Here is a 25,500-nt window from a genome sequence, read left to right on the forward strand (position 1 = left end):
CTGTATAATCAATGATGGATATACAGAATATGTTAAACGCTGTAATCAATGCTTAACTTATTCTGGTCTCCACAATGGCTGGTGTGGCTCTGATGTGTACAGTATTTTTCTCCTCTGGCTAGGCAAGTTAATCCTAAAGTTTAGAGGAATCTTTGACGATGTGTATTTATGTTTCCTTTTACCTTCACAACAAATCTCAGGCAGATCTCTGACACGGAGTTATTTTACTGCCTGGGTTATATATGTTTATGATTGTGAATGTCAGCGACACGCTTTAAAGCATCAGGTCTACTCACTGCAAGCTTAAAGTAGATATGTCTGTAGATCAATAGGAAATGATTAAGGATGGCTACAATTTCATACAATGAAAAAGCTCAAATCCAAACTTGCACAAAAAAAAAATAAAGATGAAAAGAAATAGCATCCTGCCACCAGGAAGGATGGGCCCTGACACATCTCAGACCATCCGCAATGCCAGGTGGATCTGAAGTGGACTCGGAACACATCTCAAAACTCCAAAATGAACTGAGAGCAAATGGAAAGAGAAAACAAATGTGCACAGAAAAATAAGTGATGCATTTACTGCAAATACTCTACGCCATTTATCATACTAACACCTTTATGCCTCAAAAACCAATCATGTGTTGTCAGGTACATATCAAGGCAGTCTCTCTATCTCTGCTCCACTCAACGAGACACACTTTATTTATTTTCATAAAATAAATTGAAGAGAGTCTCCTGTCAGTGGCCCTTTTAGAAACCGTCCTACAGCACAGTACTACAGTCAGTTTGTTGAGTCACATTGCTGCTGAGTACTCCTACAGCAGCGTAATATAGGATGACACAGAATAAAAGGAGCATGCATCATGGAAAGAACATGCATACATAGGAAAAAAACATCATATAAGAGCAGTTCTATAACTGGGTGTGTAGTTACATGTACTTTGCATGCATAACTGCTCAGAAAAGCACCACAGGCTGTTCCATAAGACGGCGTGTAATTGCTATACTGCATAAGTGTAAGGGGGTGTTCACATTGTCGGAGCATGGGAGGGGTATGGCTGTGTCTCCAATATATGGACACAACTTATAGAATACTATGGGGTCCTTTTACAAAGCGGCCTTAGCGTGCCCTTACATGGGACTTTCCCGCATGCGAAGGCCGTTTAACACTGCAGCCAGAAAATGGCCGATTTCCCACATTCCGAAGTGATGGCCGTATGCTGATGTTGCCATTAGTATGCGACGACCATTATTAAAAATTAGCATGTGAGCCCTTACAACACCTATTTTGGATGCAGTAAGGGCTCATGTACTAATCCTGCACGAATCAGCATGTGGCAATGTAGTTACACTAACTGATTAACTAACTGAAAGCACCCACTTTCCACCCCTCACACACGCCACCGCAGCCAAAAAATAACATTTATCTTTTAGCGTATTGGCTAGTGCGCACACATTGCAAAATTACTGTGGGCAACCTCAGTGTATCCTGCGGTAAGCTTTCAGCTGCAGTAAGTGGAGGAGTGGCCTAGTGGTTAGAGCACCGGTCTTGCCATCCAGAGGCGGCCGGTTCAAATCCCACTGCTGCTCCTTGTGATCTTGGCCAAGCCACTTAACCCTCCATTGCCTCAGGTACAAACTTAGATTGTGAGCCCCCCTGGGATTGAGAAATATCCAGTGTACCTGAATGTAACTCACCTTGAGGTGTGAGTAAAATCTAAATAAATAAATAAACATCCGCTAGTGCTTATTGCTTAGTATAAGGACCCCTATATGTTATGCACTCATTTACGTAAATGGAGGTGCCTGAATTTAGGCGAATCAATTCGGCTTTCTGTTGGTATTCTAGAATGGCTCTTGGCATACAGATGCCATTACAGAACTGGCGCTCAGCAAGTGGCATCAGTGTAACTGGAGGCGCTAAGTTATAGAATTGCTCCCCATATGTTTTGGAGTATGATTTCAGACTAAATACAGTTAAGAAAATTGAGAAAAATAATACTCAATCATCATAAAAATAATCCACTGCTTATTCCTGGATATGAGCAAGAAGGACTGCCCTGGTCTTTGGATTCCTGCCAGAGACTTGTGACTGGGACTGGCCAATGTCGGAGATAAGATATTGGGCTTGACTGACCTAGAGTCAATCAAATTGGTTGCATTTCTTATGCAATATTCTTAATCCACTAAAAAGAAAAAAGCAACAAAATTGAAGAAAATCACTATGAGGTGTAATTTTATAAAGCATTTCAGTGTATAAAGTCATGCTTTAAAGTTCAAACGTGGTCTAAACTTAAGACACATGCACCCTGTTTACATGTGAGTGTGTCAGACCTGGGAGCAGGGTTTGGGTGGGGGTTTTGCACTTATGCATGAGTGCATTAAATACACTGGCAAAAGTGTAAAGGTGCCAGTGGGCATGGGTATGTTCCACGGAGTACTTTTAAAATAGGAAACTACATGCATTCTTTAAAATGTGGGTAAAATATACACATTCTTGCTGCACAATAGGTGGATTGTAATAAAATTACCCTCTATGGAACACCAAAATGGTGCCCACTCTGAGGGCAGGTCTATACAGGGGTATCTATCTGGAGCCTATTCTATACACCTATTTTCCTTTATAAAATATTCGCCTAACAATTAAAATATGCACGCACAGAACAGGTGTAAATGGTTATGCGGGGGTAGATGAACAGAAGAAGGATGTAATCCTCCCGATGATCATCAGTGGGTGAAAGGCAAGTCGAAAACAAATGATGGAAGATATCTTATGAAAACATGCGGACTTAAAACATACAATCTGATGTCACTGAATGCCACGGACTCTCTTATGAGATATACTGCATATTTTAAACAAAGACTGCATGAGTCTTTCGTGCCATAGAATGGTGTCATTGAACATCATAAACATTCATTTATTTGATGAGGGGCATTTTCGATATTGTTTCTAAGTTGGACTTTGGACATTTTGTGCTAAATGTCCAGAATCCAAAATGGAAATTGTATAATTATAGTACAGGAAGAGGCCGTCACTGGATGCCCACCGGAAGGGTGGAAGGCCAGATTTTAGGACTCAGGCTGTAAAAATACCAGCTAGGTTTAAAAATCTATGACTGGCTGAGCATGGACTTGCTTTTCTTGCAAGTTAATATGTGTTCTACCCTAAGATCTATCCACTGGAATAGTGGCAGGCCAAACTACATAGCTTTGTACAGCTGAAAAGCACTGACTAGGCCTGATAACGTACAAACTGAATGTAGCACTTATTAAAATGGAGTTTGTCTTTCTATAAGATGAAACTTAGATCATAAGATAATAGAAAAAGGGGAAGTGAAACTGATATGCTAAGAATAAGATGTTCTGGCAGAAGAGAAAAACATGTTGACAAAAGAGGAAATTGCGAAATAACTTGCAATAGCTGGAACGGAAAGAGTTGGGTACAGAACAACAGATGGCAGGACACGACAGTTTAACCACAGAAATTGAGAAATATTTGAAAAAAATAGGTCCCAAAATAGGTCCAGCCATAGACTTCTATAGAGAGAAAAAAGTATAAAAGAAGGGTGATTTTGGCTTAAGTTAGGAGTCCGTCCCCGACACATTGGAAGCAGCGAAGCTCTGTCCGGTTGTACCCAGAATCTGTCTGCTGAATGTACCTGATTAAAGTCTGATGTGCAAATAAAAATCCTTATTCCAAATGATGATTTGTGGGCTTAACTTAATGATGAAAGGCTGTAAGTATAAATGCTTTTGCTATATCAGGCTATCTTTCGCGGCATTGTATAACTTGTAACCTAAATCCAGTTTGTCATAAGGCTGGTATCTATTCCTTGCCAGTGCTGAGAGGCGGACTAATGCGGGTCTCTTAGATCTAACGTCTTTCTCAGTGGCAACTCCTCTTAGAACTTCACAACCCACTTCACAACCCCCTGATTACCCCAGTACTAGCGCTATTTAGAGATGGAGTCAGATTAAGGTCACTCTAGCCTTCTTGGAGGGGTTCTAGACCCCCCCAAATTATTTACATTTGGTGACCCTCGAACGCTGTATTTTTACACGCTAATTTTTGCACACAGAGGGGATAAATCTATGTGTTCAAAAATTTCTTTCCTGTCTTTCCATTTTCTTCTCTGTTCTTTTTCTGCCCCTCTCTTCTGTCCATCCTTTTGATTTGTGAGGTGTGTGCAATTCTCTCCATCCTTCTTCCCCTCCCTAACTTCTCCCTTTCCTACCTCTGTCCGAGCCTTCATTCACTGCTCACTGCAGTTCTCGGACAGTACACTCCATCTGCCCTCCTGTATGTCCTGCGCTCTCAACTAGGATACCTCTCTGTCCTGATTGCCCTCCCCAATTGCCCTGTTTTTATTGCCCTCCTCCTTTTCGTCTCACTTGCCTATTCTGGCTATCTTTGTACTTACTCTGATCTCTGTTCTTTCTCACTGCAGTTCTCTGAAATCATTCTGATCTGTGTCTTTTCTGTACTTAACTACTGACAGCCCTTTTTCCTGCCTATACACTGCTGTGATCTCCCTCTAAAAAGACCTGCGCTCTTTTTCTCAGCGCTGCACTTAAACCTCCGATTCTGCTTCTACCTTGTCAGAAATTGTCCCGCACTGTCTCTGTGATCTTGTCAGCTGTTATGCACATTTCCTAGTTCTTTTAACAACTGCGTAGTTATTTTTATTTCCCCTTTTCAACTTCTGTTCCGCTCTGCGGACACCTCGCAGACCACGGACATGTCCACTTCCCCTTGCCCCTTCTTATGTGTTCCTTAACTCCGTTTGTTTTATGCTTTTATTTAATTATTTAATTCTCCTTATTCTGCCCGTTCCTCAGAGAGACTATTTCTCTATTTCTCATCTCTGTATTTTGGAAACACCTGCTTCCTCTCAACGAGAACTTGTCCTCTGGCTTATAAAATTACAAATGCGCAGTACTCTTTCCTTCCCTGCGCCATACTATTAGGCCGTTGCCCCCCCATTTCTCAGCTGCTCTGTTTGTGGGCGCTGTCCTTTTCTGACTTACTACTCTATTTCATTTTTTCTCAATATAAGTCCCTTTACGCAGAAATGAACAAGTCTCATCACATTTGCCTGCTGTATTATCTTTTCTTCTTCCCTTCCCCCAGTTAAATCTTCCGTTTTCTGACACTTTGAACAGTTGAACTTAGAGACGGGTTTCGTTTTCCCTCTATAATTTTTTTATGCTGCAAAACACATACTGGTAGATCTTATCGTAACCCACAATGTGGTTCTGCATTTTTAACCTTGACTTTTCTGTATGACCACACATGGCTCGCTTAGCTTCCTTTCTCTCTCTATTTCCTCTCTGTTACAAAAACCCTTACATTTCAGATTCTGTCTTTTTACAGCTTTGCTCTGAAACCCTTTTGTTACTATTGCGGTACATCCTTTTGTAATATGATTTGGTTTCCTGCCATTACAGTTAAACAACATCTGTATAATGGTTTTTCTAATTACTTTTACTTATAGGATTAATTAATGGTCCAGTCAAAAGAGGGTGGTTTTCACTCCGGTAATTGGGTTTTGCCAATGTCTTTATGTGATTTCCTATACTTGTAGCATTTCCGGATGCAAGCTACATATGAAAGCACAAAATTTGTTTTGCCGTTAAGAAGCTGGTGTTTTTAACCTTATGCCAGTTTTAACCTATCTCCCTACTATAGTTTCCTGCATGTGCTATGCTGCTCATTTTTTATTCCTGCTTTCCTAGCCATCCCTGTGTCATCTCCGTCTCTCCTTATTCTTTGTCCTCCTCTCAAGGCAACTGTCCCTGTGTTTTAGGGCCGTCCATTGTTTTTTTCCTGTTCTGCTTTCATGTCTATCTGTCTGTAGATCTTGCACTCAGTAAGACCCAGAATTTCCTCTCTAGTGTCTCACGCCACTGCTTTCTCACTGCTTTTGGGATTTATTTCTGCCTGAGTCACATTTTTCTATATCTTTAGCTTCTCCATTTATAAATGCGTGTATGTCACAGTTTTCGTTTATCCCTAGACCTTTACTTTCTAACCCTTTGGATATAATGCTATAGTGTCTGTCCTTTTAATGCATTTTCCTTCTAAAAATGGGTTTTATATTGTGTTAAGTTTGATTGTTCTGCTTCTATAACAGAGGGAGACTCAAGAGAATGCCAAAACAAAATACTTCTTAGCACATAAATTCAGTTGTAATCGTCTAGGAAGCCTTAGTCCGGAAACTAAAAATTAACCCTTACTTTACAGAATCAAGTGATATACTGGTAGTAATGAAATTTAGATTGCCGTTATTTTAAAGACACAGTAGAAGACATTAAAGAGCTGCCGTATCAAGTGTAGAATTTACAGTTTCAGCTTTCATATGAACACAGAATGATTACGGCGGTCTATCTGAGCAATTAAAGTAGCAACGTAGTTAGAATTGTCATACTTCCTCAAACATTAACTCCCTGGTTCCTTACATAATAGTTTCTAAGAACTGCAATATGTTTGATTAGATAAAATCCTATCCTGATTAATTATACCAGCATAAAGTTTTAAAATGAAAAATTAAACTTACAGTGTGCTGTATAGTCCTATTTTCAGTAGCCGTAATGTCCAATGCTTGCAGTGAGTGGTGAACTCAAATTAAGCACAGGAAGCACTCGTCCCTTCTGGTTTTATTTCCCTTCCCTCTAACACCTACATCAACATTAAATCCTTATAACAATTTTCTGCAAACCCGTACATATCCTTGATTTTTGAAATATGTTCTGGTTCTTTACAAACTCTCTATAGTACTTTCAGGAAGCAGTCTCTTAACCACAATGTTTCCTCACACTGTACTGACTTCCATGCTGTAGCGGAATCTGCTATGGCTATGGATAAAACGGTTACTTTGCACCCCCTCCCTCCTGTCACAGCCTCGGCTGTAAGACTGTTAAATTCTGTTGCAATTTATCTCACTTCCATACTTTCTCCTTGCAAAAGGACTCTTGGCCAGCTTTGTGACTTGTTTTTCTAAGCTATCTGGACTTCAGAAGCATGCTCTTCTCCTTCATGTATTGTCAGTGCTTATACTGTAACTTATGGCTGGCTATCATAGTATACGGCCATCTTTCAGTCTGCATAACTCACTTTTTTATTGCTTTTACGTGTTTAATCCACTAGGTGCTAAATAAAATATAACTAATGATATTTCATTGTCGCTATTCTATTTGCTTGTCCTTTTTAATTACTCCTGAATAGTCGCTACTGTGAAATATATTCCTTTTTAATTTTGATAGTCTCTTGGCTACTATTTTCAGTTGTAATATTAAATTTGTACTTGTCCTAGCAGCTGTTATCACACCCTTTTAATTTACAATTAGTTTTGGGACAATTTTATACTTTTAGTTAATAATGCTTAAGATTTGTCATTTATTTTCCTATTTGCCATTTGCTTTGGGTCATTTCTAGCTTGTGTAATCGGTTCTGAATTCACTTTTATATTACGGTTTCCTGTTGTTGCCAATGCCAGCAGATGTTTCTTTCTCCCAAGCTGTGCATAATTTCATATATAATTGCCTAGGTTTCCCTGAATTTGTAGTTTGATTTATTGTGACATAATTAGGAAACATACCTTTACAGTTTGCTGTTTAGACGCTATATAGATTATATCTTGCTCCCGTTATAAGCTAGGTGTTATGCTGTCCCCGCCCATCAGCTTCTATTGCTAGTACTATATATGGACATTTTACTGTTTGTGTTATACTGCGCTAGATATGAGGAGATCTTATTCACTCTCTAGATAAGGTGCTCTGTTTTAATGGTGTACTCATTTAAAAGAAATATAAGTTACAGCCCCTGCACCGTACTATCGTGTTAGTTTTTTTCAGGATGCTTTTTAATATACTGCACTTCCTCGCTTGCATTGTGGTTTTCGTCCTCCGGCTGCATACAGCCTGGACTGGCTTATTTTAAACACTTGTAATAATGAGCTAGGTTATAATATTTCCGGATGAATATTTCCACGTCCTGAGAATGACAATCGCTTTTAAATAATATGGTTCTATAAAGAGTTAAATTGTGTAAGTCTTTATAACAAGTTTGATATGAACTAGGATCCAACACAGAAAGTCACATGAAATTACAATGGATTATTGTTACATTAAGAGCTAGATAACCCCTTGTATAACTTATATGATAATAGAAGTATTATGTACTATATAGAAGCATCTCTTTGCTTTTACCTTAATAGATATGCATATAAAATATGTTTTACCTTTCCGGTCGAGAAGATGATGGCTGCGTGCCATGGGAATACAGCGTTGCTTAACTTCTTCAGTTATTTCCTGTAGGTTCTTTATAACCCAACCTTCTCTTTCCTTCTCATGCTGCAGCTGTTCTGTTTGTCATCATTTAGACATATCATTTTAGTCACTGATTAGTATGTATGTTTTATGCCGTATCATTGGAAGTTCTTGGTGTAAGAATCACATGTTTTAATTTGTTTTTTTCCCCTTTCACCTGTTTAGCCACAAAAGCTTCCTGCCATCGCATTCGGGTTTATTTTATTTACTATGTTCCTTTTCTGAGTGTATGGGTATTAATTTGTCATACTTATGGGTATTAACTTGTCATATTTGCACCACGATTCTGGTGTCCTGTTTCAAAATTTATTGATTTATATGTTTCTCTTATATTTTCCTGTTTAGATGCTACTTCCAACCTATCCGGTACCCGCCCCAAAAGCATTTAATATGTATTTGCCTTTATTTCATTTATTCTAGGGGTATAGCTCCGGACTACACATGTTATAATGTCTTTGTTAATATACATTTTCTTGCCTTTTGTTGAAATCGGTGTTTCAGTAACATATATGGTTATCCCCTGTTACTTTCATTATAGTATGTAGAAGTATCATGTTTTGTTTAATGTCTATATTTTGTTTCCATACACAACTCCCAACATAACTTTACGGTATTATTTTCTGCCTTACATTACAAATTAGGTAGGTCAGTTTTTTACCATATAATATGTACACTTTATTTTTATTTCGTGGCTGGATCCTTAAAGTCTTCTGGATCGGCCGCCGCCCATAAGGTGCCCAAAAGTTTTTTTTTCCCCTGTTACAGGCTAAACTCCTTTTAATGATCCACACCCACCCCTCTTTTCCTTTTCTGAAGTATATTTTAGGGACTCTTCCCTGATACATACTATACCCTTACTCTCATTCCTATTTGTGTTACGCTAGAACCATTGGCTTACGTACCGATGCCCGGCAAAAGGTAAGGGGAAGGGCTTACACCCCTCTACGGGGCAAAATTTTTGTCCTTTGGATGGATGACGGTACCTAAATTGTTAGGGATTGGGCCATTAATACCACCCAGTTTTCAGGGTGTGCCCGGCCCCCCCAGTCTATAACACTTGCCTCTTTACCAATTAGGCTAGAACCTGTAGCACCGGTACTCCTGAGGGACGCCTCTGTACCGTTTCCTACTAGCTAGTCTAATCAGAGGTCGTAAATTTATAGTTTGATTAATTGAAAACCCAGTGGGAGCTGGTTGAAGCGTTTAGGGTTCTTGTCACAGTTGATGCGTTTTTGATGCGTTTAAGGCTCCTAGCACGTGAAAACTCATTGGGTTACTGCCTACCGGATTCACTGTACCTTTTTCACGGGTACTTGAATCCCTTGATGGGTGCACTCCCTGATTTAGGGCTCTACCAGTGAGCGTGTATTGTGGCTCCTGGCACCGGGGATGCGTGTATTTTGGCTCCTGGTGGTTGATGAAGCGTTTAGTGGGCTCTTGACTAGAGTGGTTGATGAGGCGCTTATTTGGCTCTTGACCAGAGGCTTACCCTGGAAGGCAGTATTTATACATAGTTGCATACACACTAGCGTATATTCTTATCTTTACCTTTATCTTAATATGAATTCTCTATACCTCTCCTCTGTATGTCGACTAGTATGTAGATCTTTATGCCGACTGATCATTTATATTTTAGACCTCCTACACAGAATTTGAGTATAATAGAAGACACGTGAGTATCGCATGCTCTTGTAAACTATTGGCGTACCGCCCCTAGCTCTTTTCATAATTCTACTGTATTCTCTGAAAACCTTGGTCCTAGGACTGTGTTCAAAATCGGGTTCTATAGCGGCTCTGAAAAAATTATTATATAATTTATTTTCACTACTATACAACTATACAACTATCACTGATACTTATTTTGTCCCGTCCTTAACTTATGGCTTCAAACCACTGATTCTAGGCCTGGGTTTCATGTATATTTGCTCTAGCCCACAGTTATCTACCTACGTTCTAGATCATTGCTGAAATTCCACCATTGGATATTTTAATCAATATGATCACCCTCACACCACCCCCTCCTGGGGAGAGGGTGCTAAACTTTTCCCGAGCTACAAATCTTTTCCCCCTGCTGAATAGAATGTCAGCTGGTCTTCCTCATACAGAGTATATTACTACTCCCCTGTCTGCAACTGAGCTGAATGGCCTTGTTCTGCGACTCCCGAATATTACTAAAGGAGGGAACAAGTGGCTACTAAAACTACAACAGGCCACTCTAGGGACAGCTCTTTCAGTAGGAAATATGAAGGTCATATTGGGCAGGACCGCCCATGCTAGCATCACTGATTTGTTCACACAAGCAGGCTATGCTGAACTTGTGACTGAGAATCAGTATGATAGTGCCCCCTTGACAGTGATTAAAGAAAAATTGTTTCAAGAGATACGTACTTCCTTCCCTGCCCAGAAAGATTTCTCCGTCATCACTTCACAACGATGGGAGGTGGGGTCAGAACTGATTGAAGCTTACCTAATTAGGATGCAGCAGTTGTTTCATGATGAGATTGAGGAAAGATTTGACTCAGACAATGCTCTCCCTGTATTCTATTACTTACTTAAACAGACCTTACCCTCTAAGGTCAGGAAGAACCTAGATAAGACGATAGGTTTACAACACATGGAATGGCCACAGGTTCGGGAACATATCCTTCACTATTGCAGGCAACTAATTGAGAATAGGCAAAGAGAGGTCCGCCGGGACCAGGTTTTGCACAGGAATCTCACAATGTTGCAGATTGCTGATTTGAAGGCTAAGATGTCCTCTAAGATCAGCCCCTCCACACCTTCTAGTTCTAGCACCCCGTCCACCCTATATTTGTTTTCCTCTCCTCATGGCACTAGGTACCCTGCTATCCTTAGTTCCAGTTCACCTACTACTTGCCCTCGTGTTTACCCTGATTTGCCAGATTATGAAAAACATAACCCCCAATTCAGGTATGCTGACAATCGCAGAGGCCTTAAAGCTGGAAACCAGGATTCCCAATCTAGTCCCTATCGCCGTGCTAGTGTGGCATGTTTCCGTTGCCGTCAAATTGGACATTATGCATCTAAATGTCTTCTGCCAGTTCAACATTGGCCCAGAAATCAAAATCGCCCACCCCACCCGTCCATAATGACTAGGCGTATTCCGAACCCGATCTGATTTTGTAGTTCACAGTTACTCATAGTACTCAGCTCCTCATTTAGTATCCAGAAACCATTTATCTGTATATGTGTTGCTGTGATGTTTCTGTTTCTATTACAGGTGACATGTTTTTATTTTATATTTCTCTTGGTTTAATTGCAAGTGTATATTTATGGTACCATACAAATGACCTAACTAAGTCAGCAAAGTTATTTATTTGCTTTTATACATACCTTCCCTGGGGAGTTCTTATCAACTGCAGGGATGAGCGATCCCCAGAGGATATTCATTTTATGTTTTTTTTATATATACCTGAACTGACTTATTTATGCCATTTTACTTTATACGGGATCCCTTTTAAATAAAAGCTATGTATTGCTCATTTTTAAAATGTTTACTGCTTTAACCGTTGCGCTGTTTAGATTGATGTGACATTCACTTCTTTAATTTTTTTTCCATGAATATAAAGCCTTTGTTTTTAAAATCTCTCTATGGTATGTGTGATATCTGAAAGCTTTTCATTCTTTCCTTGTCTAAGAAAGAAGAAATATTTAATAACCATTATTCGTTATATGGAATAAATGCGAGAAATATTCCCTTGAACTGGCCATTTGGGGGAACATTTTGCGCTGATCATAGATTTTGTAGTATTCTTGAATTGAGAATTGGTGAAGCTTTCAGACATAAATAGGGAAAATTATGCACTCCACTTTCTGATTCCTTTCTATTTAAAACAGGTTATCACAATAACCCCTGGAATGCCAACTATTGCTCTTTTTATCTTTCTGTCTTTCACTGTGAGTGACTGTGAGAAAAACTGGTGTAGATTATTTTGTGTGCAGCGGTCCTGGACTTTATGCTTTATGTATTTAACTAACACCTTGCTTCAACTAACTCTTGCCACGTGGTAATTTTGTCTTGAAGCAATATGCTTCTTCCTACTTCTTTAATTGATTGAAAAGGGTTACTTAAACTCTATGTGAAGGTCAATAACTTTTGAATGTTTTTTTTTTTTTTTCATTTGTCTTTTTCAAGGAACCTTTTTCTGGCATTGCCTTCTGAATATGCCTTGCTGCAATTCAGATGTATCATATTTGGTTTTTATTTTTATTTTTTTTTATTAAGCCTATTTTTATTTTACACCCTTCAGAGTGTTTTTTTTCCATTTTTTAATTTTTTTAATTTTTCATTTTCGATGCTTTTTTATTTTGGGGACACACCATACTTGGGATACACCTCATGGCCCTCCTCTCTGATGTTCTGCCGACTCTTGCACCTTTTTATTTTCTTCCCTGCCCTCCTCACTGATGCTCTCCTCTTACATAATTTATTTATTTTCCTCCTTCCGATTTTCCCTCATATCCTCCTCCCTGGCCCCCATTTATACCCACGACCCGCCTCCTAACCCCTTGTCTAATTCTTGTATTTACGCAATGGTTCTTCATGACTCCCGCTAGCATTATGATTTCTTCCAATAAATTAACCACATAAATTGCACTGTTTAAGTTTCGCCTTTCCCCAGATGGATACAGGAATTCCGTTGACGTCCCTCACCGAGGAGACGACTTCCAGCAAAGAAGAGCTACCCGATAATATATCTGATCTGAAAGATATGTTGCAGCAAAGAATCGCTAGATTGAAGGACAGATGCACAGACCCCAACATTACCTGGTTTGAGATACGAGACATTATTGAGTGTGAGTTTCATCAGATGCATCGATTGGTCCATGAGCGAAAGAGATAGGCTCTCCACTTACTAGAGTTGCAAGAAGCTTTGGCCTTTACCCTTCTTTCTGAATCATCTAGCTCATAAGTCCTGCTGGCCTCCTGCAGCTGAGGGCTCAACCCTTGGTGAATGTTAGTCATCGCAGGTGAAGATTCCATATCTATTGGCGATAGATGGCAACACATTGCCCTCCATACATCAATAACTTGAACATTTACCATCATCTCTAAATTTTTATTGTTTTTTTTGTTCCCTTTTCTTTTGTTCCATATACTTAACTATTGTTATTTGATCATCTCTTTGTAATAATTACCAATCTGTCTTGCACATTATGCAAGCCAGAAGTGGGGATATATTATGCAAATTCCAATTTCTAGTATTAAGAGGGTTGCAGTTGACCCCTACCAATCAGGAGATATACTTTCATATATACTATTGCTATTTATGTAAATTGGTTTCCCTTTTGCTTTTGCACTTCATTAGCACTGTTTTCTCCATGTTTACCTTGTCTTTCATTTCTGATTATGGACTAATTATGATGGTGCATGCCTAGAATAAAGACATGGAAGGATCCAAGTTTGTACACCACAAGTACGTCTTCAAGATCTATCCAGGACCAAATGATGTTTGATCCCCCAAGGTTGTGGCAATAATCTTTACACCTTGCAACTTACTGGACCACAAGTTTTGGGTTTACTCAGCCGCAGAACCAGATGTTACCAGCCTAACCATCTCAAGACCAGCCACTTCCTTCAGCAGGCCAGCTTGAAAACCCAGATCTCAGTCCAGATTCTTCTGCACTTCCACCGCCTCAACCATGATCGATGAAAGAGAATTCAGAACGGATACTTTATTTGAGAATCACTGTTGCTGTTTATGGACATTATAGACTCATATTTTGTTTTATTTTCAGTTTAGCAGTAATCCTGTCTAGATATTGAAAAGGTTCTATTTTTCCTATTATTTCCTATTATTTCCTTTATTGTTCTAATTGTTTTTCTAAGAATATTCCCCGTTATTTCTGTTAATGTAATTTAAATTGACGTTGATATTGCTCAGATACAAGGGTAACATCAAACCCTAATACTGGCTATGATATCATAATGTAGGTGTAAACCCTGTTAGTATCAACCAGTTATGCAATTGTTTAACTTTGGTGTAGGCTTACTTAAGCTGCATGTCTTTCTGTAGGTTTGACTAAGCTCCAAGTGGGGTAACGGATATATAAAATGCGTCCCATACTTCCAGGTCATTATGCATATGTCAAGATCCATGCATGACCTTTGTTAATATATAGTTTCATAGGATTCACCATTTTTGCTGTATGAGGCAACCTCATACTTGCTATCCAATTTTAAGTGCTCATGATTGGATGCTAATGATGAGTAATAGTAAGGTCCAGGAATTCCGACCTGTTTAAGGATTCTGAATACCTACAACCTAAAACAGCCTGCAATCTGAGTACTAACCATATATTTGTTGAGCCACCATAACAATGCTTAATCAAAACCACTATTTCTTCCGAGGACCACTGAGATTGATACATTAGATTATCTCCCCATGTACTATGCAACAGATATAATAGAAGTCATAGCAAGACCTGAAAGTATTTATTAGTATGATCCACCTTAAATTGCTATTACCCACATACCTATACTTCATGAGATTTTGCAGATGAACTCATGGATTTGTCCCATTCATAAAACCTCTCTCACTACAGGTTTGAGTTAGCCTTAAGAGGGGTAACATCAAGATTAAGGCCCAAGGGATTGGGTAATATAAAGGGAATTCCATATGCCCAAATAATATATCACCTGAGAATGAAGTTTCCTATCTTGCACCATACCTTCTAACAATTTGTAAGACCAAAACTCCCCCTCTCGTTTGATAGCTTACCACCTTCTGGAATGGATGATGACAAGCTTGGCGAGCTTTGTGTCACCCCTCTCCAGAGGGGGTGACAAGTGGGGAATGTATAATTATAGTACAGGAAGAGGCCGTCACTGGATGCCCACCGGAAGGGTGGAAGGCCAGATTTTAGGACTCAGGCTGTAAAAATACCAGCTAGGTTTAAAAATCTATGACTGGCTGAGCATGGACTTGCTTTTCTTGCAAGTTAATATGTGTTCTACCCTAAGATCTATCCACTGGAATAGTGGCAGGCCAAACTACATAGCTTTGTACAGCTGAAAAGCACTGACTAGGCCTGATAACGTACAAACTGAATGTAGCACTTATTAAAATGGAGTTTGTCTTTCTATAAGATGAAACTTAGATCATAAGATAATAGAAAAAGGGGAAGTGAAACTGATATGCTAAGAATAAGATGTTCTGGCAGAAGAGAAAAACATGTTGACAAAAGAGGAAATTGCGAAATAACTTGCAATAGCTGGAACGGAAAGAGTTGGGTACAGAACAACAGATGGCAGGACACGACAGTTTAACCACAGAAATTGAGAAATATTTGAAAAAAATAGGTCCCAAAATAGGTCCAGCCATAGACTTCTATAGAGAGAAAAAAGTATAAAAGAAGGGTGATTTTGGCTTAAGTTAGGAGTCCGTCCCCGACACATTGGAAGCAGCGAAGCTCTGTCCGGTTGTACCCAGAATCTGTCTGCTGAATGTACCTGATTAAAGTCTGATGTGCAAATAAAAATCCTTATTCCAAATGATGATTTGTGGGCTTAACTTAATGATGAAAGGCTGTAAGTATAAATGCTTTTGCTATATCAGGCTATCTTTCGCGGCATTGTATAACTTGTAACCTAAATCCAGTTTGTCATAAGGCTGGTATCTATTCCTTGCCAGTGCTGAGAGGCGGACTAATGCGGGTCTCTTAGATCTAACGTCTTTCTCAGTGGCAACTCCTCTTAGAACTTCACAACCCACTTCACAACCCCCTGATTACCCCAGTACTAGCGCTATTTAGAGATGGAGTCAGATTAAGGTCACTCTAGCCTTCTTGGAGGGGTTCTAGACCCCCCCAAATTATTTACAAAATGCAACCATGTTTGAAAAAGCAAAATGTCTTTTTTTTTTCAAAAATAACGTTTGTAAGAAGCTTTTGTGCTCTGCACATTTTTTTTTTTTTTCAGGCCATTTTTGAAAAAAAAAAGAAAAACATTTTGAGAAGAAATCAGTCCAAATGGTGGTTTATGACAATTTTAAAATATTTTTCTCTTTCGAGAATGTGCCCCACAGACCACAGATTTTCAACCTTTATAATCTCATGGCACACTAAAATGGCACTAAAACTGTTAAGGCACACCTCCACTCCCACCCCCCACCCACACATGGTCCAGCATTTTCCCTTCTTCCTTCTCACCTGCATCCCTACACATGGTCCAGCATTTTACCTTTCCCCTCCACTATATAGTCCAGCATTTACCTTCTCTTCCACCCCCCTCCATCCTCACAAACAGTTCAGTATCTCTCCCTCCTGTTTCCTTTCCAGTCAGGCATCTTCCCTTGTCTCTGACCCCTCCCCCCACCATTTACCTTTTAAAAGTTTTCTTGTCTCCAGTGGTCGGCGGCAGCAAGCAGCAACTCATTCAGGCTGTTTGTGAAAACCCCAGAGCCTTCTCTCTGACGTAACTTCCTACTTATATGGAAACAGGAAGTTACATCAGAGAGAAGGCTCCGGGGCTAGCGCAAGCAGGCTGTATGAATTGCTGGCACTGATCACTAGAAAGAAGAAATCTTTAAACGTTACACTCCGTTCTGACACAAATTAAGCTAGCCCTACTAATAAATGACCTTCAACTCCTTTGGCACACCTGCAGACCAGCCACGGCACATTGGTTGAAAAACGCTGCCATAGACTGTTATAGACTGTCTGGGTGATATTTAAAATTCTTTAACCGGCCAAGAATGGCTCCTGACCAGTTAAATAGCCTTAAGCAGGCTAAGCGCTAATATTCAGCTTGACTAAGCCAGCTATCTCAGCTGAATATTAGCGCTTAGCAGCTAGCCCAGACACTGGCTATGTCACGCAACACAGCCGGTTGGCGCCAATATTCATTGGCTGACTGGCTAAATTTAGTGGCCAGATAGACCTGTGTAAAAATAGGAGGTCTATCTTTGACCACTGTAACTTAGCTGGCTTAATCAGTTATGTTTTTAGCTACCAACAAAACCCTGAAAATTCCGCTTCAGCATTGAATTTCCGGGTTCACCACTGACCACGGGAGTTAGCCAGGCTCCCTCATGCGGTCCGCATGTTTTGATAAGATATATTCCATGATTTGTTTTCTCCTTGCTTTTCACCTGCCATAAATGGCTATGCATACATTGTTATTCATTATGAAAATTAATTGCAAATGCAAAATAGTCAAGCTTACCATTTTTAAAGAAACATGACTAAATACAGAACTAGCATTCAAAGAAATCAAACAACACATGGAAAAAATTCAGTATCATCCACTAATGTCTACCATAATGGGGCATGAAAAAACCCAAACTACAAGTTTTAAATCTTAAATGAACTGTTTTCCTTCCTCTAGCTATTAGACTGGGAAGCTATTTTGTTGCAAAGAGGGTTGCTCTACATAAAGAACACTAAAATTTGGCCCAGAAAAATGTGGATCCTCAGGTCAGAACTTCCACCTACTAGGTCCTTATGGGGATGTGCAATAGTGACACCTAGTGGCTGGATTTAGGGCACATGATTTCAGGCTTCCAAGGACTGCTGCTGCAATGACTTGGCTATGGGAGTTTTTTTTTACTAAAGCTTAGCTCGAGCTGTCTGCAGCAGGGCCCATAGGAATAAAATGGGCCCTGCTGCAGATAACTCAAGGTAAGCTTTAGTAAAAGACCCCCTAAGTGAGTTAGAAGGGTTATAAAATGAAGGGAAAATCTTGGACAGTTGCAAATAAAGGCTTGTGGGGCTGTAACACAACAGAGGCCCAATTTAGTTAACCTGGAATCCCAAAGGAATAGAAGGAATTTACATGCCAAAATAATCTGACAGCAATTATTTGGTTGCAAGTAATCTCGGATTGTTTAACCTAGGGTTGTTACACATATATTAGCAAACCCTCCTCATAACAAAATCATTGATTCAGCTGGTTATACAGAAGGACTGTTGTCACTTAATTTACAACAGTTAAAAGAGCATCAGGAAAAAGACAACAAGGTTATTCTGCTCCATATATTTTCATAGCTTTATTACAGCTGAGGGTTTAAGGGGATGCAGCAGGAGCCTCGGAAAACACACAACATAAATAACAAAGATCTCTGATGTCAGTCTTGGAAGAGATCATCTTCTAAATATCAGTGCAGATAGGAGCATGCACAGCTTTTGCTAAAACAGTCTATGCCATTTCCTCCCGTTTCTGTATGATGAGGAGAGTCACCGCTCTCTTGTTCTCTGAATGTCCCATGTGGGTCCCCAGTAAAAGTGCAACAGCAGCAGACTGTTACCTACAAACATACAAACTGAAAGAAAATAAATAATATATTTGGCTGCAGGGTAATCGTTAGTCAAGCATTTGCGTGTTTCTTATTTAGATGCAAAGAACTAGTTCTGATATTAGCAAACGTGATGCCAAGGAAAATTAAAAACACAAACTGTCTAGGATCAGGATGACTAATGCTACAAAAAAGGAAAGTCGCAAGGTCTATGCACTCTGTACTGAAATATGGAGATGCTCCTGGGTCATACAGGAATCTATTAGTCTGTAATATGCACAGTAGGTCCAACACAACAATTAGGGTTGGGAGCAAAGTTCTTTAATTAAACCAAAAATAAAACAATCGGATCTTAAACTTAGTGGATTATCTTGAGGATATCCACGTTCAGAACTTTGGTGATGGCAATCTTCTTACTGTTCTACTTGAACAGGGTTGATCACAAATGAAGAGTTTGCTCTTTTCCTGACTTTCCTAAAGCCAACGAATCTGATAGATGTATCACCAAAACAATGCATCATCAGAGGAGCCAGCTTTGTTGAAGCTGAGTACCCCTAATATGCCCAGATGATTGAAAGCCCTGTGCTGTTCTAAACAGCGCTCTAAAAATAGCGCTGGAACAGCGTGGGGCTTTACCGCCCCTATGATCAGATAACAGCATGCAAATTTATGTGCGGCATTATTTCTGATCATAGGGTAAAGCGTGGGAGGATTGTGCCTGAGCATGCCATGGTGTGAAGCCCCACCCAGCGCATCCCCGGATGCAATGGGCAGGGCTGGGCACCGCCATTTTCAAGGCAGCGCTGCTGGAAGAGGAGGGGGTATACCTCCCTCCTCCAACAAAGGTATGGGAAAGAGGGCCACTAGGCAACCAGCTTTGGGGGAGTTTCACTTGCAGTCCACTGGGCCACCAGGGCTTTTTTTGAGGGGATGTGGGGGGGGGGGGGGGTTAGGGTGGCTGGAGACTCACCAGATCTTGAGCCCCTGTGTCGCTTCCTGGGGGGTCGGGGTTCTGCTTTTCCAGGGGGGTTTGTATTGGGGGGAATGGGGGGAGGGCCTGAAAGCATGCTGAAAAGGGCTCATGCTGAACAGGGCTCACTATTCCTCCCCAATGGTCTGCAAAACCTTGGTTTTGCGGCGGACAGAGTGCCAATGTTTGGAACGCTACTCGCTGATCATTGGGGAGGAATATGTTTAGCATGTATTTGCATGCTGCTTGCGCTAAGAGCCCTATTTAGCATGCATTTGCACGCTAGTTGAATTCAGAGCTCGCGAGCGCATTGTTTCATGTGCTCGGGGGCTCTGATCATGGGCCGGTAGCAAACGCAGGCACTAGTATGGCGCTAATAGCCTCTAGTGCCCACGTTTACTTCTGCTCATCTGCCCAATAGTGAGCATGCTCCTTCACTGTGTCCAGGGAGTGGTAATTTGTATTGTGTTTGACACCCCAATCATTTGGAAATGTTGGCATTTATGTGCACCACCATCATTAAAGCCAAACCTTCATTACAAACTGCTGTATTCAGTTCCTAGTTTTTGTTTCAGAGAAGGTTGAACACATTATGGATCAGGTGGCTGGCATTTCAACTTCTCCAACTTCATCTATGCCTTTATGCAAATCTTATCAGGTCCTTTTTCAATCTGAAGAAATTAGACACTATTGCAACAAAAATCAAATTTACTACATTGTTCGTTATATCTCTGCCCTTCTTGGATTGTTAAGGAAGCAAAATCTGGCTTATCTACCTTGGCACTGGTTGCCAATTTCTTTCAGACTAAAATTTAAAATCTTAATGTTGGTCCATCAAGCATCAGGCATTCCAGGATATCTACATGTACTCCTCCTTCCCTGTTACCCTTCTAGGAACCTGTGGTCATCAAAATGGAATTTATTGATAGTTCCTTGTCACAGAAAGCTTTGGTTGGACTCATCATGCAAGACTGCTTTTAGCTGTGTAGTCCCTTCTTTATAGAATTCTCTTCCACCTAAACTTCAGTCTGAATCCCCTTACAAGAATTTTAAGGGGTCCTTTTACCAAGTTGCGGTAAAAAGCAGCCCTGCGCTAGTGGTGGTGGTGGTGGGGGGGGGGGGGGCACTTTTCCCAAGCACCAGGGCCCTTTTCACCGCGGTGGGTAAAAAATCCCCCAGACACCCTTTTGAGGTGGCGATAAGGGCTCCCGCACTGACCCGGCAGTAACCGAGCAGTGCACTGTGAAGCCCAATTAACACCAGGTTACCATCGTGCAAGCCATTTCCGGGGGGTTTTCTTTTTCCTCATGTGTTCTCTGTTGACAAAAGCCTACTGAATACTTTATGTTGTGCAACCTCTGCCCCCTCTTACTGTTTCCTTTGTTATAGAGACAAATTTTGTTTGCTGTGTTTCATCTCAGTTGCTCACATGCTTTGAAATAATTTTTTAATCAAGCACAACAAAATAAATAATAAATAAATTATTTCAGATTAGAAATAGCTTATTTGGTCAGGGGACTTTTCCTACCCCGCTGAAGAAAGCACTGATCCCCTCACTGTTAAAAAAAAAAGACGCATTTACTACTACTGTAGCCTTTCTAGTTATTGCCATGTCTTCAATTTGCCACTACTGGTGAAGATTATTGAAGGGACTGTCGAACTGAATGACTTTGTTGGGGAATTTCATGGTTTGGGTTATAGACAGGCTTGCTTTAGAGTCACCATAGTAAAGGGGCGGACTTTTAGCTTTCATGGATTTGGTGCTGTAGAGAAACCAGTAGCTACACTGCCTTGCTCTTGATGCTTCTGATATGGGAGACCACTCTCCTTATCAGAGGATTGGAGAGTTTAAGGGATAAGAAGCTAAGCTGGTTTCACTGTTCCTTCTAAACTGAGCAACAGTCCATCCTGCCAGTGGGTGGTGCTGTTTCACTATCACATCCTATATAATAATTTGCACCTCACTCTCTATGCCTGGGTTGTAACATCTTTAAGAGGTTAAAGGAAAGGGGCGGGGAAGTAGGTTTCGGTTTCTGAAGTTGAACAAGAAAAGGGGAGGAGGGGAAGATAACAGGTTTAACAGAGCTGTTCCCATAGAGATACTGAGAGCAACGCTTTGATGGTGTCAGCATGGTCATTCCTGCTGTCAGCTACTGTATGAGGCACAAACACACACTCACTCTCTCTCACACTCACCCTCTCTCATACACACACACACATACTCTCTCTCTCTCTCACACACACTTGCACACAGTCTCTCTCTCACACACACACCCTCTCCTAACGATTCCCTTAAAAACATAATCGCCATTACATGATAACCTTGCTAACACCCGTTTCATTTGTTTGAGAAACGGGTCTTTTTCACTAGTTTTCAATAGTGAGGGACAGGTGAGCTTAGCAGAGGCTCCATGAAGCCTGCCTGTCCCTAGCTTTTGAAAACACAACACTGAAGCACCCCCCCCCCCCCCCCCCCACACACACACACACACACTGGACGCAATGCAGTTGGAGGACTCCCGCTCAGCTTAGAGGGAACAATGGCTGGTTTATGTCATTTCTGTCAGACAGACACATGTCAGCTGTTTTGGACAATTTTTATTCAGCTTCCCACTCTGTAAGTTCTGGGGTCCCACAATGCCCACTCAATATTTAAACTTTATCTGTAACCTCTAGCCAACCTGAACTCTAAATGTGGCTATCTTCTATGCAAATGATATTCAATTAGTCATCTCAAACACTGCATTTCAGGAAATTTCTAAAAACGTATTTACAATGACTCCATATACCGTAAAGGGACGTGGTGCCTTCTATGCGGTTTAAAACAAATCTAAAAGCTGTCTATTAGAAAGAAAGAAATACAATCAAAGAGAGGAAGTAGAGACATAATCAGTGGGTGGAAGGGTATGCACAGGGACTTTCCAAACCCGTCAGCGGCAGCGATTCCCATACGCCGCCCTGCCGCCACCAGCACCCGCCTCTTTATAAGTACATAAATATTGTCATACTGAGACAGACCAAAGGTCCATCAGGTCCAGCATCCTGTTTCTAATAATGGCTAATCCTAGAAATAAGCAGTGGATTTTCCCCAAGTCTGTTTTAATAACGGTCTATGGAATTTTCCTTTAGGAAGCCAGCCAAATATTTTTTAAACCCTGCTTTTACCACATTCTCTGGCAACGAATTCCAGAGTTTAATTACACGTTGAGTGAAGAAAGATTTTCGCCAATTCATTTTCAATTTACTACTTTGTAGCTTCATTACATGCCCCCTAGTCCCAGTATTTTTGGAAAGAGTAAACAGACGCTTCACATCTACCTAATCTACTCCACTCATTATTTTATAGACCTCTATCATATCTCCCCCTCAGCCGTCTTTTCTCCAAGCTGAAGAGTCCTAGCCAGTGGCGTAGGAAGGGGGGGGCGGTCCGCCCCGGGTGCACGCCGCTGGGGGGTGTCAGCTCTGCGCTGGTGCACTGACATCTCTGCCCCTGAACAGGTTACTTCCTGTTCCGGGACAGAGAGAGCAGTGAATCAGCGCGGACACACCCCAGCAACATGCAGTGGGGGCGGATCAGCCCTCCCGCCCGTCCCTCGCCGCAGGTATGCGCTCTGGGGGGGGGGGGGTGCTCCAGCGGGAGGAGGGTGCGCCTTGCTGCACCCGGGGGGGGGGGGGGGGTGCGCAGCGGCGACCCGCCCCGGGTGTCAGCTCCCCTCGCTACGGCTCTGGTCCTAGCCGCTTTAGCCTGTCCTCATAGGGAAGTCGTCCCAGCCCCTTTATCATTTTCATCGCCCTGCTCTGCACCTTTTCTAATTCCACTATATCTTTTTTGAGATGTGGTGACCAGAATTGAATACAAATTTCCTGTTTTGCTCAGGCAGCTGCAGTAAAGGGAAGAGGTGGGTGTCGGCAGCGGCAGGGCAGCATATGGGAATCACTGCCACTGCCGGGTTTGGAAATTCACCGTGACCAGGTAAAATGCCCGGGTGGGGGGTGCGGCATCTCGACTGGGGTGTGCAGCATCTTGACCTTTGAGAGGTCAGAAAAGCAAATAGGATGCTAGGAATAATTAGGAAGGGAATGGTAAATAAAATCAAGAATACTATAACGCCTCTGTATCGCTATATGATGCAACCTCATCTTGAGTACTGAGTTCAGTTCTGGTCGTCATTGGGCTCATTTTCAAAAGAGAAGGACATCCATCTTTCGACATAAATCGGAAGATGGACGTCCTTCTCTCAGGGACGTCCAAATCGGTATAATCGAAACCCGATTTAGGATGACTCCAACTGCACTCTGTCGCAAGGACGACCAAATTTCAAGGGGATGTGTTGGAGGTGTAGCGAAGGTGGGACTTGGGCGTGCCTAACACTTGGATGTCCTTGACACATAATCAAAAAAAACAAGGACGTCCCTGACGAACACTTGGCCGTTTTCTCCCGGACCTGTTTTTCCTATGACTAAGGCACAAACAAAGTGCCGGAAATGACCAGATGACCACCGAAGAGAATCGGGGATGACCTCCTGTTACTCTCCCAGTGGTTACTAACCCCTCCCACCCTCAAAAAACATCTTTCAAAATATGTCGTGCCAGCCTCTATGCCAGCCTCAGATGTCATACTCAGGTCCATGACAGGGTATGCAGGTCCCTGGAGCAGTTTTAGTGGGTACTGCAGTGTACTTCAGACAGGCGGACCCAGGCCCATACCCCCCCTACCTGTTACATTTGTGGAGGAAACAGCGACCTCTCCAAAACCCACCACAAACCCACTGTACCCATATATAGGTGCTCCCCTTCACCCGTAAGGGCTATGGTAGTGGTGTACAGTTGGGGATAGTGGGTTTTGGGGGGCTCAGCACACAAGGTAAGGGAGCTATGTTCCTGGGAGCAATTTATGAAGTCCACTGCGGTGCCCCCTAGGGTGCCCGGTTGGTCTCCTAGCATGTCAGGGGACCAGTGCACCAAAAATGCTGGCTCCTCCCACAACCAAACGGCTTGCATTTAGCCATTTTTGACATGGATGTCTTTGGTTTCGAAAATTGCCGAAAGTCAGAAACGTCCATATCTAGGGCCGATCAAACATAGGGACGTCCAAATTTAAGGATTTGGATTTCTCTGATAGTATTTTCAAAACGAAAGATGAACGTCCATCTTGTTTCGAAAATACGGGTTTACCCGCCCCTGGATTTTGCTATTTTGCAAGGACGTCCAAATCGCCCCGCCATATCTGAAAAATTATATAGCAGAATTAGAAAAGGTTCAAAGAAGAGTGACCAAAATGATAAAGGGAATGGAACTCCTCTCATATGAGGATAGGCTAAAAAGGTTTGGGCTCTTCAGCTTGGAAAAGAGATGGCTGAGGGGAGATATAAATACTTTTTCACTCTACAAATGGTTGGGCTCTGGAACTCTTTGCCAGAAGATGTAGTAACAGTGGTTAGTGTATCTGGGTTTAAAAAATATTCGGACAAGTTCCTAAAGGAAAAGTCCATATTCTACTACTGAGACAGACATGGGGGAAGCCACTGCTCATCCCTGGGATTGGTAGCATGGAATGTTGCTATTCTTTGAGCTTCTGCATGGAATCTTGTTACTCTTTAGGATTCCAGAATCTTGCTATTCATTGAGGTTCTACATGGAATGTTGCTACTATTTGGATTTCTGCCAGGTACTTTTGACCTGGATTGGCCACTTTTAGAAGCAGGTCACTAGGCTAGATGGACCATTGGTCTGACCCAGTATGACTATTCTTATGTTCTTAAGTAGGCATGCCCACATTTTGCCACACCAATGTGGCTTTACGCTAGTATTCTATAATGTCTTTGGTGTGCCTACATGGTGTTATAGAATGGGTGCTATGTGTGCCCCATTGTGGTGCCTGCTTCTTCGTACCAAATTATAGAATTGCCCCATAAGCTTGGAAAAGCATACTTCTTTTATGT

General features: G+C 41.4%; 1 protein-coding gene across 6 annotated transcripts in view; it reads right to left on the minus strand.

The window, feature by feature from the left end:
* Nucleotides 1–25,500, minus strand: part of RABGAP1L (RAB GTPase activating protein 1 like) — an 803,631-nt gene that overhangs the window by 38,236 nt on the left and 739,895 nt on the right. The window contains exon 22 of one of the 6 annotated variants that reach the window (XM_030206424.1): nucleotides 18,363–18,614. The exons of the other annotated variants lie outside the window; for them this stretch is intronic. Within the exon in view, the coding sequence (XP_030062284.1) occupies nucleotides 18,600–18,614 (15 nt within the window). The 3' untranslated portion in view covers nucleotides 18,363–18,599. Of the gene's footprint in view, nucleotides 1–18,362; nucleotides 18,615–25,500 lie in introns of those variants that run through there. 6 annotated transcript variants of the gene reach the window in all.

The sequence above is a fragment of the Microcaecilia unicolor genome, chromosome 6, assembly GCF_901765095.1.
Source record: "Microcaecilia unicolor chromosome 6, aMicUni1.1, whole genome shotgun sequence".
Lineage (NCBI taxonomy): Eukaryota > Metazoa > Chordata > Amphibia > Gymnophiona > Siphonopidae > Microcaecilia > Microcaecilia unicolor.